The following is an 18,207-nucleotide window of genomic DNA, read 5'->3' as shown; positions in this document are numbered from 1 at the left end:
TCATATTAAAAATCTAATAATTTGTGCCTGATTTCAGCTTAACATAAATTTAATTTAAATCTTAAACTGTCATATATATTTTGGAAATATTTTGTTAGCTCATAAAAATAAACCTCTACCATATCGGATGTATCTGTACATGAAATATGATCATAGTGACCATTATTTCAAATATTTGTTGAGTGTTGAGCGGAATGTTATCTGGCTGCTTGTTAGTGTCTGATTTAGGTTGGTGTACCTGTTGTCTGGAGTTAGCTTTGTATTTGTGTGCGATTTGTTTCTTTAATATTTCGCTTGAATAACAAAAATTAACATGCAACTAGGAGGCGCCAAGTAAAACTCAAACGTGCAGCTCTATTTATTGTTGACATTTATCCATATTTAATAAATTAATACAAAGGCAGTGCGAGTTCTCAACTTGTTATTTGAGGCATTGGAAAATGTGTTTATAATTCTTAAGATAATAATACTTGTAATAAAATATCTTATTCAAATGGAATATAGTTTTTAAGGTAAGCAAGAAAACTGATTTTGAGAAATATAGTCAGGAATAAAATACCAGTTAATATTTTTTTGGTTTTAATTTCTTAAAATATAAAATTGCTTAAAAACTTTTTAGGGAGTGGTTCTTCTTTTAAAAAAAATGATTAATCGGAATAAACTTGGGAATTATCAATTCGAATTTTGTATTATTTTCCTGCAATTCTCTGATATGTGTAAGATACAGATCTGATAGATCCCCAAGTTGAGCAAACGCAAGAAAATTTTGTTTCGATATTCAGACGCAGGAACGTCTTACTTACCAAACCGCTAGGAGTTGCCTTTGAAGTGGTTCCATAACTCGAACGTTTAATATAGTTAAGTACTCTAATCGAATTTAAAACCGATACCAAAAATGAAAAATTCTAGGCGAGCAATACGGAAACAATCAGTAGAAGAAGTGGAGTGCCAAAAACTCGAGTGCGAATAGGTAAAGTTGAACAACAAAAATAGATTCGTTTGTTTGTTTTGTATTTTTATTTGCAGAATTTGTTCATTCGGTTTGTGGTTTTCTTTGTTTTGATTTGGTTGAGTGATAACAGGAAATAAAAAACTAATAATGAAGAGAGCGTTAACATTGGTTGTTCAAGTAACTAAACAATTGTATTTTTGCTTTTTCGTATTTCATAGTTATTTTCGTTGTTTTTGCTGGTTTTCTGGTTTTTTTCGTTTTGCAAGTTGCAGCTACTATAATTAAGGCTTAGGCCATTTTGCTAGGATATAAATAGGTATTAGGCTAATTGTAATTACGTGCTTAGTGTAAATAAAATGAATCGATTTAAACTTTCGTCAAGCCCTCAAGCTCCGGTCACTTGGTACACATTTTAAATTAAATTAAATTAAATTAAATAATAACACATGCTGCTTTGCTTTGCTCTCCTCTCCTGGTTGCGTTTTAGATGGTAGATTAGGCTTTAGTTAATTTAATTAAATTCTTAGAATTCGCTATGTCTTTGTTTAGCTTTCACGTCACGTCACGCCAGGCCCGTTGATAACAGTATAATAATAATCGTAGTAGTAATAATAACATTAAGTAGTAATTTGTTGGTAGTTTAAAGCTAGTTAACGTCTAATCGTAATTCGCTGTTCCGTTCACGCATTCGATGCGTCCCGGCTCACTAAGTATTTCCGATTTTTCTATATAGCGAACTCGTCGGGGAGTCAAATCGAATCGAATCGAGTCAAATCGAATCGAAATTCGAATCTGGCTAAACGCTATTCGCGCGCAATGGAATACACTCGCCATGACATCCCGGCAAACCCTTTAAGAAAAGAAACGAAAAAGAAACAAGGTCAAAACATAAAATTTTCATTTCCATCCAATTCCAATCGCACAGGAAGCCAAAATCAAAATGAAAACAAATCAAAAGTGAAACGAAACGATCTGAAAAGTGGGACAACACGTGGTTTTGCTGGGTGGTGTTACCATCTCGGATAGGTTGTACCATATATCATGGATCATAGATCATAGATTATAGATCATAGTTCATAGTTCATAGATCATAGGTAGTATATGTCGATGGTGCCCTCCTCGAGCATCCGCTTGAGGGCCATATAGTTCTTGGGCGAGGGCGGCGGTCGGGCCAGCCGCTTGATGCTATACTCCTTATCGTGGAAAACACAAATGCGATCCTGCAACAACGTTCGTTTTGGTATCGGTATTGGTATCATTATCGCTGTTTTACCAATCCAACTACTTCGGGTCGAGTACGGGTCGCCTATTTATTTGGGAGGACCTATGCGAGAAGCTCAAGTCTCTACTAATTTATAAGTGGAAGAGTCACAGAAATCTATCAAGAATTTCCCCAGATAACTTTAAAGTTCAATAAAAGATTTTATAGATCATTTTCACTAAGGTTTGATAATGTATAGTTTTTTAAATAATAAATATAAATATCTAAATTAATAATAAATGATAAAACAAAATCATCTGAAATTATAATACCCTCTGCAAGGGTATAAATATAATACTACTCTTATTGAAAAATATAAAAATTTTTCTAACACAAATAAAACAAATTTTAAAAAAATATTTTAAAAATCCTTTTAAAATAGATTTCTGTGACACCCCATCCCAGGATCAAAAGTCTCGTCTGGATCGGAGTTCAATATGCTGGGGTTAACAATTTCACAGTCTGCCAATGGCGGTTATGCGGCGCTATGTACAGGTTTAGCATGATCTAAGTTCGGTTTAGTTGAGATTAGTCGGAAACGGAACGAAAGAGCAATGATAAGGATAATCGGGGTGCAGGCATGCGACTAAACTAGAGCACATTACACGGAAAAGCGGCTCGAACATTGCAAACGGGGAACATCGAGGTGGGCACACAGCTACGGGGATGGGATTGGATCATAGGCAATCCTATCCCAAGGTTACCTTGGTTGTGCAGAAACAGCACTCGAATTCCACGGGCACGTCCTGCTCCAGGTTGTCCATCCGCTGGTTCTGCAGGTTCTCCAGCGCCACCTGGCGGCGCAGCTCGGCCACTTCCTATAAATAGTTGGGTGTTGGGATGGTGGCATCACGTGAGTGTTTCGTTGGCATCGATAGTTAGGAATCGGAATATATATCTAGGCTTATGTACAGTAAGATCACCGGATGCAGGTCATGCCGAACATGCTGAGTAACTCTCGATATTATATATTAGGACTTTTGTTTGGCATAAGATTAGCAAGAAAAATGGTATAATAATCCTGTTGGCATGCGGCTCAAGCTGTGTGAGGGTGTTGGTGTTTGTTGCCTGCATGTGGTTCGTTGGTGGTGGTGATTTTGAGCCTGTAAATATGACCCATTTCTAGCACACTGAGCGAAAACTGAAGTCCTACCACCTCATTTATTCTAGGAGACAAGCAGATAACACTAAGAGCACCTACATATGTGCTTTTAAAGCTAGATTGACACTACAAATTTAATCGATTCAAAACAATCAGAAAATCTGAAACATATATTTTTTTTTAATCGCAGAAAATATAACTAAGCTTTTATAATATTTTAATATCAAGCGGGTTCTGTATAGCTAAAATATGGTTTTTCCATCATTATTATTATATCATCAATAAATATATTTGTAAGGACCCTTTAGCAAATTCAAACCCAGCAAGTCAACGCTTAAATTTCATATTTCTCTCGATTTATTTCGACTGAAAACCATATTAAACTAATGAAAGAGATACTGCCGAGAAGCTATTATCCAGCTCAATGGTTGCTGCCGCAGAACCCGTCTTCAACTGGTCTAAATGTGCTCTAAATGCGCCTAAGCAATCTCCATTGGATCGGTAAGCTCAAATCTATTAGGGAATATTATAGATAATTAATAACTTGTGCCAGCAGTTCAACTGTCTATAATTATCTGCGCAATCGGCATAGGAGGACAGCCAAGCAATATGAAACATCGCGAAAAGATTGTTTCTTCAGTGGGCGGTAATTACGAGGCGAATGCAAATGCGGATCGGAGAAGGGAGCGATCTAATTCTGGAGGACTGCTGGAAGCTGATCCTATAGGTGGGTGAATTATGTAATACAGTAGAATTCGGTTATAGCGACTTTCAAGGGACCGACGATTTTACGTAGTTATACCCGGAAGACGCAATAACCATATAGGTTTATATCATAAAAGTTTGTATGGAGACCAACCAAGCCATCGAGTTTTCGTCGCAGTAACCGGACGGATACCATAAGCAGAGTCTTTATAACCGGATTCTACTGTATATAGTTCGGGGGCTAAGGTTTGGAATACCTATGTATTTCCTCATAATTTATATTTTAAGATTTAATTTAGCTTTTTTGAATCCCTGAAATCTTAGTTCCCACAGCTGTCGGCACGGGCACTCAGGCTGCGGATCCAAATGTAATGAACACCTGCCAAATGGTCCCCAGTCCCGCTGGTCAGAGCCTCTCCCCCGCCGCCCCAGGATCCGCCATTTGTGACTTCTACCAACCCAACTGGCAAACGCAGCAGATGGAGTTGCAGCCGCAGCAGCAGCAGCAGCAGCAGCAGGGATGTCCTTTGAGCAGGATGCCCCAGGCATCGCCCAATGCCTATGCAGAACAGGACGAGACCGAGCAGCGGCGCCAGGAGCTGCGCAATCTCGTCCAGCACTTGTACGTGGCCCAGGCGAGGGTGCAGCTGGAGGCCACCGAGATCCGGAAGGCGCAGTCGGTGGCTTCGTCGGCACAGGCGCAGCTGGAGGAGTCGGCCAACCATGTGCGCAGCATCACCGCCTCCCTGCACACCGCTCAGCAGGAAGTGGCCGCCTCGGCGATCCGGGCGCAGATCGCCCAGCTGCAGTTGGCCGCCCACGATCAGCTGCTGTTCGCCGCTCGCCAGGATGTGGACGCGCTGTCCTCGCAAATGGTGGGTCTCCAGGCGGCCGAGGGCATTGTCCAGCCGAAGCTCACGGTGGATCTGCACGCTCTGCTGGAGAAGTTGAAGCAACCACTGCAGCAATATGATCGCCCCACGGCAGTTCCTGCCATTGCTCCCAGTCTTCCTGGCACCACAGCCCATCAGCATCAGTTGCTGATGCAGCAGCAGCAGATGGGGCAGGCACAGGGTCAGGGGCAGGGTCAAGGTCAGGGACAGGGCCAAGGTCAGGGGCAGGGTCAAGGTCAGGGGCCTGCCTTCCCCACCGGTGGAGGAGCCGGTCCCAGTGATTTCATCAGCCTGCCGAGGGCGAATGCGAATCCCTATGCCAACATGGAGTTCACCTAGCTGCTGTTTAATATTCACATCTGTGCTTAAGTATTTATTTATTTCTATATATTGTACAAGTTTTCTTTGCACATTATCTCTTTCCATAAAATCATATATTTCCTTTAAATATTTGTTTGCTTTTTCCTGGGTAAACCACCTAGTTTCCTAGATTTCTACATAAGAATTTATACTAAAATTTTTTATTTTATAACATATGATTGTATATTATTGGATCAGCTCAATTAACTCCTACTCCATTTTTTTAGAATAAATAGAATACTCTGTGCCCAAGAATAAATGGTTATGATTATGATATTACCCGATATACCTTAGTAAGACCCAAAATATGTTCCAAAACTCTTTTATTAGCAGGTGTAAAACTGTGTATTTGTTTGTGAAGAAATGTGAGTTAATGTTTTAAGGAAAAAAACTTTTTCATTATCAAATTTGTAAAATGTACAAAATTAAAAGACATTTTCGCCGATGTATATTATTTTTGATTAGAAAGAAAGCAATTATGAAGTTAGCAGAGCAAAAGTATTAGCTTACAGACTGAGAAAATGTTAAAAGGCGGAATCACAATTATTAGGTCTAAAACTATTTAAAGTTTAAAACAAAATCCTTTTACGCTTTTTCCAAGGCGGCGGAAATAATTCAAATTTTTGTAATATTTTTTCTTATCAAATATTAAATTTGACTGACATAGACACTTTCAATATGGAATATAGAAATGAAATCCATTCGTGGCCATTCGTTAAGTAAACCAGCACCTTTAACAAACCAACTAATACCGAAAGCAATATATATAAAAATCGAAGAATTGGAAAATGTTTAAAAATAACTGGTTTAAAAATTATCGGTTCTATGCATTTTTCATTGGGCAGTCGAACAGATAGGCATTCATGTAGATGTTACAAATCCGCAAATGCAACTACACGTTCGCCCGAAAAAATAAAATATGTGTAGCATTGGTTCAGCCACTGAAAAGAAGACAATCAATCCGCAAATCCATTCAAAATAAATCAGTTGGCAAAATCGAATACATATTAAAGATATTTAGCTGTGGCACAAATGCATTCGAGTTGAGTAGAGTAGAGTATTAGAGTAGGTTGAGTTCTTTGTGTATACTTTGAATGTACCTCCTTACTGCGTCCCCGTAAAATCTAAAAGTTGAAATGTGTGAATGTTGTTAAAGAACTTGGTTTTGTTCTCAAGCCTTAAGGTCTTAAGTTTTTATTCTTTAATTGTTATTTTTTCTGGGTAATTTTTTTGTGGTGGTTGGAATTTGTTTGAATAAACTCAAGAGAGAACATGAAGCTGACTAGGGATACTTAAAACTACGAAAAGAGGCCGCCAATGTGGGGAACTCAAGAATACTCAACTGAAGGACACCAAGGGTATACATATGTGGTATATAAGAACTGAAAACTCAAAACAAATTTACCCGACTAACACTTGGCAAATGAGAAGGAACCAAACGTGAGTAATAATTGGGATATAATTAGAATTATTTGAATATATTTCGATCCAGTTTTTAACGGCTTCACATTTACTAATACATAGGATTACGATTTAGGAACTTTGAAAACATTAAGATATTCAAGAAATACGATTGCGAGTATGGCAATGAGTAGGTATCTCCCCTTAATTCGCAGACTTACCCCGGGCGTGATCATCATCTGGATGGGCAGTCCCTTCGCCTGGGACAGGTTGTCCTCATCGGCCCCGCCCCCCTCGCCACCGCCTCCCTCGGCGCCGCCCTCTGACCCCTGGGCGGTATTGCTGGAGCTGGCGGTGGCCACGGCAGTCGCCGCACTGGAGGCGGCCACCATGGCCAGGTTGTTGGCCACTCCCGATCCGGTTCCACCTCCGTTGGGGGCCTTCTGCTGCATCTGTTGCATCTGCAACATCTGTTGCTGCTGCTGCTGTTGCTGTTGCTGTTGCTGCTGCAGCAGCAATGCCTGCTGCTCGCGGCGATAGCTCTCCATGGCCATCATCGAGGTCTGGCGGGCATTGGGATTGTCGAAGCTGTACGGCGGCACTGCATCCTGCTCAGAACTGGAGCCGCGGCGCTGGGCAAATGAAAGGGAAGAGGGTTAGTATAATTTCCAGATAGGATTTCTATTACACACATATTCCATCTACTTTTATGGCGCTTTTGGGCGTGGCGTACTTACAACTCACGATTGCAATTTACGGAATGGGAAACCAATTGTTATTTGAATCAATGCAGTTGTATTACGAAGAGAAGATTAATGCTTTTATGGGTTTATATGATTATATCACCACAATTAACAAAGGAGCCCATAACCAATCTTGTACGGATTCAAGAACTACCAAGCTTATCTTTAATTCATAAATTTAGTATTATAAATAATGAGGTTGATAAAATCCATACTATCATTGAAATACTTTAAAATGTAATATGTAGAATATCCCCAGCTTAAATACAACTTTAGCTTTGGTGATTCGTATATAATGAATTCCCTATAATGATATATCCAGGCAACATCAGGGCATATCCCAATCCTATCTATCAGGATATGACCCTAAAGGGAATACTCATTTTAAAACGTCAAAATGTAATATGTAGAATATCCCCAGCTTGAACGTTTGAATTCTCTAGTGATTCGTATATAATGGATTCTCTATACTGATATGTCCAGGCGACATCAGGACTTATCCCAATCCTATCTATCAGGATATGATAGTGAATAAAGGGAATACTCTTTCTAAAACGTCAAAATGTAATATGTAGAATATTCCAAGCTTATAATAAAACCGTACCCTGAACTTTTGAATTCTCTAGTGATTCGTATATAATGGATTCTCTATACTGATATGTCCAGGCGACATCAGGACTTATCCCAATCCTATCCATCAGGACTTACGTTGTGCAGGTTGGAGTTGCGCAGGTTGGCTACGTGGTCGTAGTTCTTGTAGCAGCCGGTTCCGGTGGTGGCCGGATTGCGTCCGCTGGTGGACTCGCCCTCGGTGCTGTTCCCGTCCGTTTGCGAGAGATTGTGGCCTGTGGGCGATCGGCGGAGCGCGTGGGTTAAACGGTGCCAATTTTTGAGTGATCGTGTGTGACTCTCGCGCTTTTCTGCTTGGTGTGTTGGTGTGTTGGTGGTGTGTGTTTCAGTGTAGGTGGGTGTTTTCGGGTTATCGGGTTATATGTTCAAGTTCACGATCAATTTGATTTGTTTTTTTTTTCGGGGGTTCGCGCAAAGAAGCCATGAATGCATTTTGTCGCCAGTTTCGTTTCGCATTTGTTTAGCCGACAGACGCCATTGGTGGTATATATACACAGGGTTATATATTTCGTATATATAGTTTTTAATGAGTTAGAGCGCATTTTGGATTTGTTTGAGGTTTGTTCGGAGCGCAAATGAAGGTGTTTTATTTTTGGTTTGTTTTTTTTTTCGTTTCAAATCAAAAGAGGGGAAAAAAGAAAGAAGAATGAGTTCCATGAATGGTTTTTATATTTCGCTATAGTTTTGGTTAATTATTGTTACGACGACGATGACGACGGCGACCACAAAAACTTTGGGGCTAAGTTAAGTTTAGTTTAGTGGGAATACAGTGAGAACAACATTGAAGAACGACGTCTATAGTTCTGGGTTAAATTTAGGCTTACTCTTGAGTGTGATTAAATGGATTAGAACAACATTTAGTTAACTGGTGATGCTAATGGCTGGTACAAACTAGTAGAACTCTAATTTATAGTTTGATTTAATGATTAGCATTGTATACAGTTATAGAGTTAGTAGTCATGATAAACTAATGGTAACATTTCTATTGAACTAAGTTGGTATTAAATGGAAACGGAAACGGAAGAGGTAGTCCTGCGGAAACATAATTTAGTTTGGTAGTTAATGCATCTTTAATTTCAATAATAACCAATATTTTTCTTATGAAATGTAGTTAAGGTAAGTTTTACAGAAATATAAAGTATTTAATGGAAATTAGAAAAGAAGACCTGTGAGAAATATTAAGTCGGGATTTATTTACAAATATATTCCTTTTTAAAAGTATATAAAAGTATTGGAAATAAGTTAAAGAGAAATGCCTCTTTGAAAATATGTAATGGATCGTTATCAAGAATATTTCTCAGTTGAAATATTTGTTTAAAATATAGCTGTATACCAAATTTAATTCATAGTGCTATTTATTTTCAATTTTCAAGTAAAAATATTGAGAAATGTATAACAACTGTCTGAAAAATATTTGTAATAATTAAGTGATTTTTGTGGGTGTTTGAAATGTCAAGTGCTTTAATTGGACGCGGCAAAACAAATGTGCGAAACATTCTTCACTTAGTAATTATTCTCAGATAGACAAAATCGGTTCATGGTCATTTACGCCATTCACGTTCAGGTGTGTGATCTTGTATCGTTATCCCGAAACAGAAACATTTGTTAATGAGTGAAATGGAATAGAAAAACTTCTCATGATGAGTCAGAATGAGTTGTGAGTTAAATATACCCCTTACTCTGGCCTTTCCTGCATTCAAGGCTTGAACTCAAAATCTGGTCAAGCTTTAAACACCAAATATATAGGTATATGGATATCGATATGTTTGGATTAGCTGGCACAATGAAATAATACAGCGCAGTTGGGTTTTGGTTTTATTGCTAATTTCACAGACACACAAAGTTGTTTACGGCTTTAACAGTAGTACACAAAAGTACGAGTACAGTACACAGTTATTCATTGGGTTATTACGAGTACGAGTACGAGTACGAGTACGAGCACGAGTACGAGTGAGTATTCATATTCACTATATGTTCTTGTTCGATCATACATGGCTTGAGCATAAAGAGAGCGTACACAGTTTCTATAGATTAGTTCATAGGATTAGAGCATGCAGCGCGTTAGATAGGAATTAATTTTGGAACGGAAGCGTTAATAATGTGGAAACGAAAAGTCGAAGACACACACACATATATAAGTAGGTTACAAGTAAGGAAAACAGGAGGAAATGGAAAAGAATATCAAGTAAAAGGCACGAAAAGGCTTTTTGGAATGTCAGTCCGGTTGTTTATTTTTCATTTTTTCAGGACTCTAGCTTCTTTGAGCGCAATGATAGAAATGTTTGAACTATGTGGAAACTCAAGGCAAATCATAGGTAATCGTTCAAATATCACACACAAAAAAGGATTTCAAAATCTGTATATAATTTGTATATAATTTAGTTTGTTTGAACCGCTCAGCTCGCTTATTAATATCGATATAACTTGTTGGGCTTACAATTTAACAAAACTTCAGCTGTTCTATCTTAAAGTATTTATATATGGCTGCAAACTAGGAGCAATTCGCTTTAAATAAGGCAATTTCTTTTGTTTTTCCGTTTTCCGTTGTGCTTTATGCGTTTTTAGGAACGTATCGCCATCGTTTTTGCTAAGTTCTCTTGTTTCTACATTTGGAACGAGTATATTTCATTGGTATACCTAATGCACGCTATATCGCTGATGCGCTCTCTAAATTAAAAACTAAGCTTACCCTCTCACAGCTACAACAACTAATTTCATAAATAAGGCTTGCTCTGTTGTTGTTCGTTTTGTTTTCTGGTTTTTCACATCTCTTTTTGGGTATTATTTTCGATTTCGATCTCGATACATCTTCGATTTCGATTTGGTTTACCTCATGGCGACCACTTGAAGTGCTTTCATGTCCATGGAGGGAATTCTTTTGACTAGTGCGCTCGATAAATGCCTTCTTGGAGTTTACATAGAGGTTAGGCCTAGTTAATTGCTAAGATTTAGACTAAATCAAAATTGTGCTTACGCGGATTGTATTTTCAGAGTTCAGCTCTCGAATGGCGTGTTGTGTTAGCATATTTTGGATTGGGGTTACATGGGGAATATGGTAGTTCCTGGAAGATTTCGCTCACACACATGCTGCCACACCCACTACTACTGCAAATCTCATTTGGGTACTTGAAAGTTTTGCTTGCAGACGAATATTTGCGTTGAAACCAAATGGATATAGCATAAACTGGCCAGGCAATCGGTTATCGAAAATAAGTTACAACAAAACTGAGGAGAACATCAGCAAATTTGAGCAGATCTTCATTTCGTTTATGGCTTTGAATTTCTTTTAGATTTATTTTCAAGTGCTGATGGAGATTAGCAAAACTTTCAATATACGATAGTACGATGAAGCATACGCCTTTTGTTGTTTTTTTTTTGCATCTATCTCTTACACACTTTACAAAGAGATAAAGTGGGTAAAAGGTAGGTAAAACAAAGATAACAAATATGAACTAATAAATGTAAAGTAATTATTGTTTTTCTTATTTGTATTTAATTTTAATGCAATAAAAAATAAATGCTAAATAATAAAAATTGCCACTTTATTGCATCTAACTCTTAAGAAAAAGAAAACTATGACAACGTGGCGTATGCGCAATGCATAAATACGGGTATTTAGCAGCAGCGTGTGAGTGTGTGTGTGTGTGACAGCATGTCTGTATGAGCTTGAGTGTCTCGTGTTCGTGTGTGTGTGTGTGTTTGTGTGTGTGTGTGGGTATGAGGGCGCCTAAAAGCAGTTACATTTAATCACAACATTCAATTGGAAAATAAATCAAAAATGGAAGTACACAATTCATTTGATTTCTGATTGATTTGAAGCTTCAAAGCAAGCCTACGCATTTGGGATAACTGCTAACCAAATGTTATTCTTTTTTTTTGTTTTCCTTGGAAGTACTTTCGCTTAAGTCTAGGACTCTGGAGTGTGTGTGATTGATTCATGTACGTGTGTGTTGGTGTGGTGGTGTGTTTGTAACAAATTGCATTTGTTTTCGACTAATTTACATATACATAATAACAATCGCCTGTCATTCTCTTAGCTAGTTTCGCTTAGTATAGATTGTTGTAGGTTGTTTGTTTGGGTCGGGTTGTTGTTGCTGTGGTTGCAGCGGTTTGCCAGCGATTTCGAGGGTGATTTCTGGGGCGTTCTCTTGGGCATTTTCCTAACGGCTGTCTTCGTTGTCGCTGGAGCTATTCTGCTGCTGGGCGTCCCGCTCCTCCAGCAAACTGCGGTTCAGCTCCTGGATTCTCGCAGAAAGTGCTCGACGACGGGGCGTGCCAAAGGAGGGCGGTGGCGGCGCCTCGATCAGCGTGTTTTTCTCGCCTAGGTCAAAATCAGCCGCATTCAATTTAATTAACGTTTTTTTTATTTTTATTCAGTGTTTGTTTTTTATTTTGCAATTTTTCAATATTCGTATATGTGTGTGTGTAAGATGTTTTGGTTTTGAAATGGTTGAAAATTCAAAGAATGTCGTGAGCAGAAAGTAGAAAAAGAAGAGCAGAGAAAAGAACACGTTGTAGGTAGATATTTTGGAGACTAGTATTTCTAGGCATATAGGCCCCATAACGATTTCGATTCGCTAAATTACAACTACATTTGGCTAAGAGAATGAGCATATACATCATATGGTTTCATGTGTGTGTGTTTTTTTTTATAATTGTATGTAATCAGCACTTGAAAATTTTCTAAAAAAATGTTTGTTGTATTTATAATAATTTGTTTGTTTTTTTTTCTTTTTGACTTTTTTTAATAAGTTCGAAATGGTAACTCTATATTGAGCATTCAAATTTGCTATGGTTGTGGCGGAATTAAAACAAGAATCAAGCAATGAGTAGCAAAATGTCATCATCATAATTCACAATTCTGGGCAAATGTCCAACTGAAGTCAGCAATTAGGCAAACTCAATTTAACTGAAGGCAAACTAAAACCGAACAACGAAACAAATTGCAACAGCAATTGCCTAGCTAATCACTAGATCCTTGGCTATATATACAGGACGACTCTGGGGGTTTTTGTATTATATATACTTTGGATTCGAATTGCAGCTGTGCGGGGCGAGATTTGTTGGGGCTTATATATTGATGGTGTACGAATTAATTTTAGATATTTACTACATTGTATTACATTGGTTTAATATAAATGACGTGTTTTTGTGACTACAAAGTATTTGAAATTCTATAGAGGTAAAATGAATGTTTAAAATATAAATGTTAATACAAAAAGTTCATTATAATTGTTTGAAATTGTATAATAATTATTCTATAATACAACCATCATCATCGTTAATTGTAAATAATTGTATATCATGAGTAACCTATAAGGTCATCACATAAGCACATTTAATTCAATTAAAAATCGATTGTAAAATATTATTTACATAATGTCAATAATAATTTTGTTTGGTCATTTAAAGAGATTAATTTTCTCAACTCCCAGGACAGCTGCAACTATTTTTCCTCCACTTGGAAAAAGCTGGAATAAAGCTGAAGCCGTGTGGATTCTCTCCCTAAGCTAAGCTATATCTTTGCTATAACTTATTAAATATACCAAGATACACTAAGAGAAAAAGAGGTAACTCCAAAGAGAGAGAGAGTGTGCGAATAAATATAGTTCGATATACAGTATATAGTATATATAGTACAATAGTGTGTGGCTGTAGTTGGCGCGTGTGAGTGTGTGTGTGTGTATCTGTGTTTCGTATCCGTGTGCCTAGGGGCTATTCAAAAGCGATTGTCAAAGGCTACGGCATTTAATAGAGTATAATACGAGTTGTTGTTGTTGTTGGGAGGCAAAGAGTGGGCTAGGCTACGTATACGCAATGTAGTCACCTGGGGCGCTTTGCACATCGAGGGTCTGCCTGCCTATATTGGGGGTGCTTTGTCTTTTACCCTTCGGATGCACGACATTTGTTTGCTTGCCTAAAATAAAACACACGTCGGAGGGTTGAGAGGGGGTTAGGGCTAAAGGGGCTTTTGCCGGCTTTAAAGGGCCGTGCGATTCCATTGCCTACTTCTAGGCGCGCGGGCTTTTATACAGCAGAGGTGTCGATTGGGGGGTTTTCCCGGGGGTTCAGGGGTGTGTGTGCTTTGTACAAGTGAAAACCCCACTAATTTCCCGTTTAATGCGCTAAGTACAAAAGCATTTGCCTAATTGACCATTATTGTGTGACGCTGGCGGTGTTTTTTTCTGTATTGTAGGGGGTGGGTCTTAGCTACAGAACTTAAGTGTAACTCAAATCGCTTAACTAGTTTACAATTGATTAATCGAACGTAAGTCTGAGCTCGGAATAATCAAAGGTTCAACAATTTCTATCATCTTACGGCTCAGCAGTCGCAGGACTTTCGTCCCGTTTCTGCTAATTGCTATTTACACGCCTCTAGGCTGGATTTTAGATACAGCTTTTTACCGAATAAAAAGTTTAACCAATCTTAACAGATACTAAGAAAAAGCCAAGAAAAAAATTGCATGCCGAAAGTATAAAAATATAAAAACGATTACTTAGACAGCTAACGCACAAAACTACACAAGAGTAAGCAAAGTTAAAAGGGAGGGATTTTAAGCGTTTAATAGGGAAAGTTCACAGAAAATATAGGATGGGCAATCAATATAATTTAAAAATATAAAAAATAAGCTTAGATTTACCACCATATCATAATTCATTAAGAATTAATAACAATTTAATTATTTGTTATCTAATTTCATAGGGATTAACATTTGATTTCATACTCTTTGTCAATTGGTTTCAAAGGTAATAAAACCAAATAACTAAGGCCCTAAATTTTCCTTAATAAAAATTTTAATTGGCAATTCATAGCTTTAAAAAGTTGAAAATAAAATCAGGTAAATATATGATATATTATTTTGTGTAGTCACTACGATTAGGGGTGGATAGTAAGCATAGCATGAGGCGGGGGATCGCGTTGGCAGATCCCTTGAGTCGGCTAGTTTAGTAGATACGTAGGCAAGGCACATTCTTAGATAGATTGGGGAACCAAATTAGATCTTACCTGTGTCGACAATCACATCGATGAGATCCATGGACTTGGCGAAGGCATCTTTCAGATTGATATGATGGAAGGAGACAATGCTGCCCTCGCGCTTGGCACGATCGAGTGCCTCGCGACGCTTGAGGGCCTTTTCGCGGCGCATCTGATTCTTATAAAATTCAGCAAAATTGTTAACGATGATGGGAATAGGCAAAGCGATTACCAGAACACCGCATATGCAACACACAGTACCAATAACCTTTCCCAGTGCAGTTGTGGGATAGATGTCCCCGTAGCCAACAGTTGTCATTGTAATACCCGCCCACCAAAATGTTTCCGGTATTGAAACGAATTTTGTATCCTTTTCATCCTTTTCGGCAAAATATGCCAGCGAAGAAAATATGAGAACGCCCATGGCCAGGAACAGCATTAGTAGACCGAGTTCCTTATACGAGTTACGCAGCGTAAAGCCTAACGACTGCAGGCCCGTTGAGTGACGGGCCAGCTTAAGGATTCGCAGGATGCGCATGATGCGAAAGACCTGCACCACCCGACGCACATCCTGGAACTGGTCCGTTGCATTCTTATTCGTTTCCAATAGAAATAACGAAACAAAGTATGGGAGTATTGCCAATAGATCGATTATGTTAAGGCCGCCCTTAAAGAACTTCCACTTGTCCGGCGAGGCGCTAAACCTAAGTATGTACTCTAGAGTGAACCACGTGATACACACGGCCTCAACCATTGCCAATTGCGGATTATCCTGTGGTGTACCGTTGTCAATGTGTTGTAGTTGTGGTAGGGTGTTCAACGTCAGGGCTATGGTAGACAGGACTATGAATAGTATGGATATCACTGCGATAACCTGCGAACGGTAAAGAACAATCGAGACTTTGTCGAGACCATGATTCAGCAACGATTCAATTTCAATGCAATCAAATCACAACGATAATAGGTATTTAAGGTATTTCATAATTGGTTTTTAATTTTTGTTTGGTTTTTGGTAGGCACATAACACGATACGTTCATTCAATATCAAGTCTGTCTTTTATACACATTTAATTTGGGTTTTTTTTTTGTTTGGTTTTGGTAATTAATCGAAAAAACACGGTTACAACAATCAGCAAAGTAGAGTTCACTTTGATTCTGTATCGCAATCTGTTTTTAGGGGTTAAGTTAACATATTGTTAGAGTTCTGGTCTCGAATCAAGCTTTATCTTGGGGGGATTGTTAGTCGAAACGGGGTCTCTTAATTAGTGATAACTAAATCGTTTCATTTAGGCAGGGGTTAAGAACTTTGTTGGCTTTCCTAAACGGTTTTTGTACTTTCCAAAGGCTGCTGTACTATATGTGAAGTATATATTTATTCGTCGTGAATCCTTCTTCATCAAAAACAAACCATAAAGTAAAATCAAAGGTTGGCAACAAACGAAAACACACAAACGCAAAACATGGGTTGGGAATTATTATATTTTGATCCTAAGTCTCGAAGTTTTGGGGTCTCTAGTCTAGATCAACTCTTTCTCTGGATGGTGTGGGTGTAAGTGGTTGAGTAAGTGGTTGAGTGGTAAGTGGTAGGTGGCAAGTGGTTCTGTGGTAAGTGGTTCTGTGGTTAGTGGTTCGGTGGCTAGTGGTTGGTGGTGTGTTTTTCGGGTTACTGTATATGTGTGAGTTCTCTGTTTTGTGGGGGACAGATCACATGACGCAACACAAGGACATAACACACCTACATACATATCATCTATACGTGTGTGTGTCTAATTGGTTCTATTATGGTATGAGGGTGAACCAGGATGGGGCACTCCGTCGTTTAATAAGAGACGCTACCCTTGGGGTCTGCAGTCGACATTATTGTTTAAAGTTTATAACCTCACTTTCGATTTTTACATAATCCTCAGAAATCACCGTTTCATACGCTCTTTTTTTTTTTTTTTTTGTTTTGTGTATTTGTTTTTTGGGTCTGACTTGTTTTCTCTTGGAAAATAATGTTTGGAAACTAAATCGGTTTAAATTTATGATAGTTCTAGCAAATGACAAAAGGAAGAAATCCAAATCTAATTCAAATCCAAATGCATAACTTTCGTACCAAACGAGCTAGGAATTACGGTTACGAGATAGGGGATTCCAAATCAAATTAAAAAATTAAATCAAATTAGAAATCGCCAATCAGGCCATCAAATAATTGCATCTGTCCCCGGATACACACAAATACAGTCCGTGAAATTATGCATTTATTCTCCGGCCAAATGGTTGGACTACGATTTCGTTCCGTAAACAAACACACTTAAACAATTTTAATTGGTTGGCTCTAAATAATACATTTAATTTACCAAAAACTGCCAATTGCAGATTGAAGTGTTCGGAAGAGAGGGGGGGAGAAAATGGATTTTCGGGGGACAGGAGGAGGCCTGTCAGAAATGCAAATTTCAATTGCGTTTTCAATGCCACATTAGGTCAAATGGCTTCGTATCTGAATCCGAAACTGAATCGGGGCTTATGTGGTGTGGGGATTGGGGTCTGAGTGTTTTTGGGTGGAATGTTGGGTGTGCGTGTGACTGACATTCGAGAGGGGGTCAGAGATAGAGATAGAGAGAGAGAGAGAGAGAGAGAGATAGGTTGAACATCTTGGACATGCCACGCCCCCAAAGTGGTATGCATAGATAACTCTGTGAGTGTCCAGATCTACCATAGTAGGCCACTGTACGCAACCACGCAGTTCTGGTTTCGGAATCGGATTCGGATTAGGATCTTGGATCTTGGACATTGGACATTGGACATTGGACTTGGGGTTTTTTTCGGGGAGGGAGGGGGGAAAGCTGAATTTCATAGTTCTGCTTCGTTGGATGGGCTGACTTCTCTATTTATGGCTTATATGGCTTGCTACGTATAGATACAAAAGTTAAAGATACAGATTATGCAGTTATTAGACAAAAGATACATAGTCAAGAAGGAGTCATTACGTAAGGATAAACGAAACGCACTAAAGGATACACAAACTCACAGAACCAAAAAAGAAATCAAAAAGAGAAAACATTTGGATGGTGCTAGTTAGCAACGATGAGAAGTAGAAGGAGAAGTGGAATAAAGTCAAAGTACAGATACTAGATACTAGATACTATAGTAAGATACATGTGCGAGAGGGCACCTAAAGGGGATTGGAAATAGAGAAACAGGG

The 18,207-nt window shown here is 38.5% G+C and overlaps 2 protein-coding genes across 3 annotated transcripts in view; one reads left to right on the top strand and one right to left on the bottom strand.

Moving 5' to 3' along the window:
- The window catches only part of LOC108037236 (potassium voltage-gated channel protein Shab), a 61,366-nt gene that overhangs the window by 6,083 nt on the left and 37,076 nt on the right, over positions 1-18,207 (bottom strand). The window contains 4 exon segments of the mRNA XM_044457875.1: positions 2,918-3,031; positions 6,896-7,306; positions 8,126-8,262; positions 15,054-15,897. Of these exon segments, the coding sequence (XP_044313810.1) occupies positions 2,918-3,031; positions 6,896-7,306; positions 8,126-8,262; positions 15,054-15,897 (1,506 nt within the window).
- LOC108037237 (chromatin modification-related protein eaf-1) lies at positions 3,058-5,350 on the top strand. 2 transcript variants are annotated; one of them, XM_017113766.2, is made up of 3 exons: positions 3,058-3,816; positions 3,872-4,042; positions 4,354-5,350. In XM_017113766.2, exons 1-3 carry the CDS (start codon positions 3,789-3,791, stop codon positions 5,250-5,252), a joined length of 1,098 nt encoding a protein of 365 aa, XP_016969255.1. In that variant the 5' UTR covers positions 3,058-3,788; the 3' UTR covers positions 5,253-5,350. The 2 variants fall into 2 exon arrangements, with proteins under 2 accessions (XP_016969255.1, XP_016969254.1); XM_017113765.2 differs by having other exon boundaries at positions 4,345-5,350.

This window comes from Drosophila rhopaloa, unplaced genomic scaffold (genome assembly GCF_018152115.1).
Source record: "Drosophila rhopaloa isolate 14029-0021.01 unplaced genomic scaffold, ASM1815211v1 contig_163, whole genome shotgun sequence".
NCBI lineage: Eukaryota > Metazoa > Arthropoda > Insecta > Diptera > Drosophilidae > Drosophila > Drosophila rhopaloa.
This window is presented reverse-complemented; position numbering and strand designations above follow the sequence as displayed.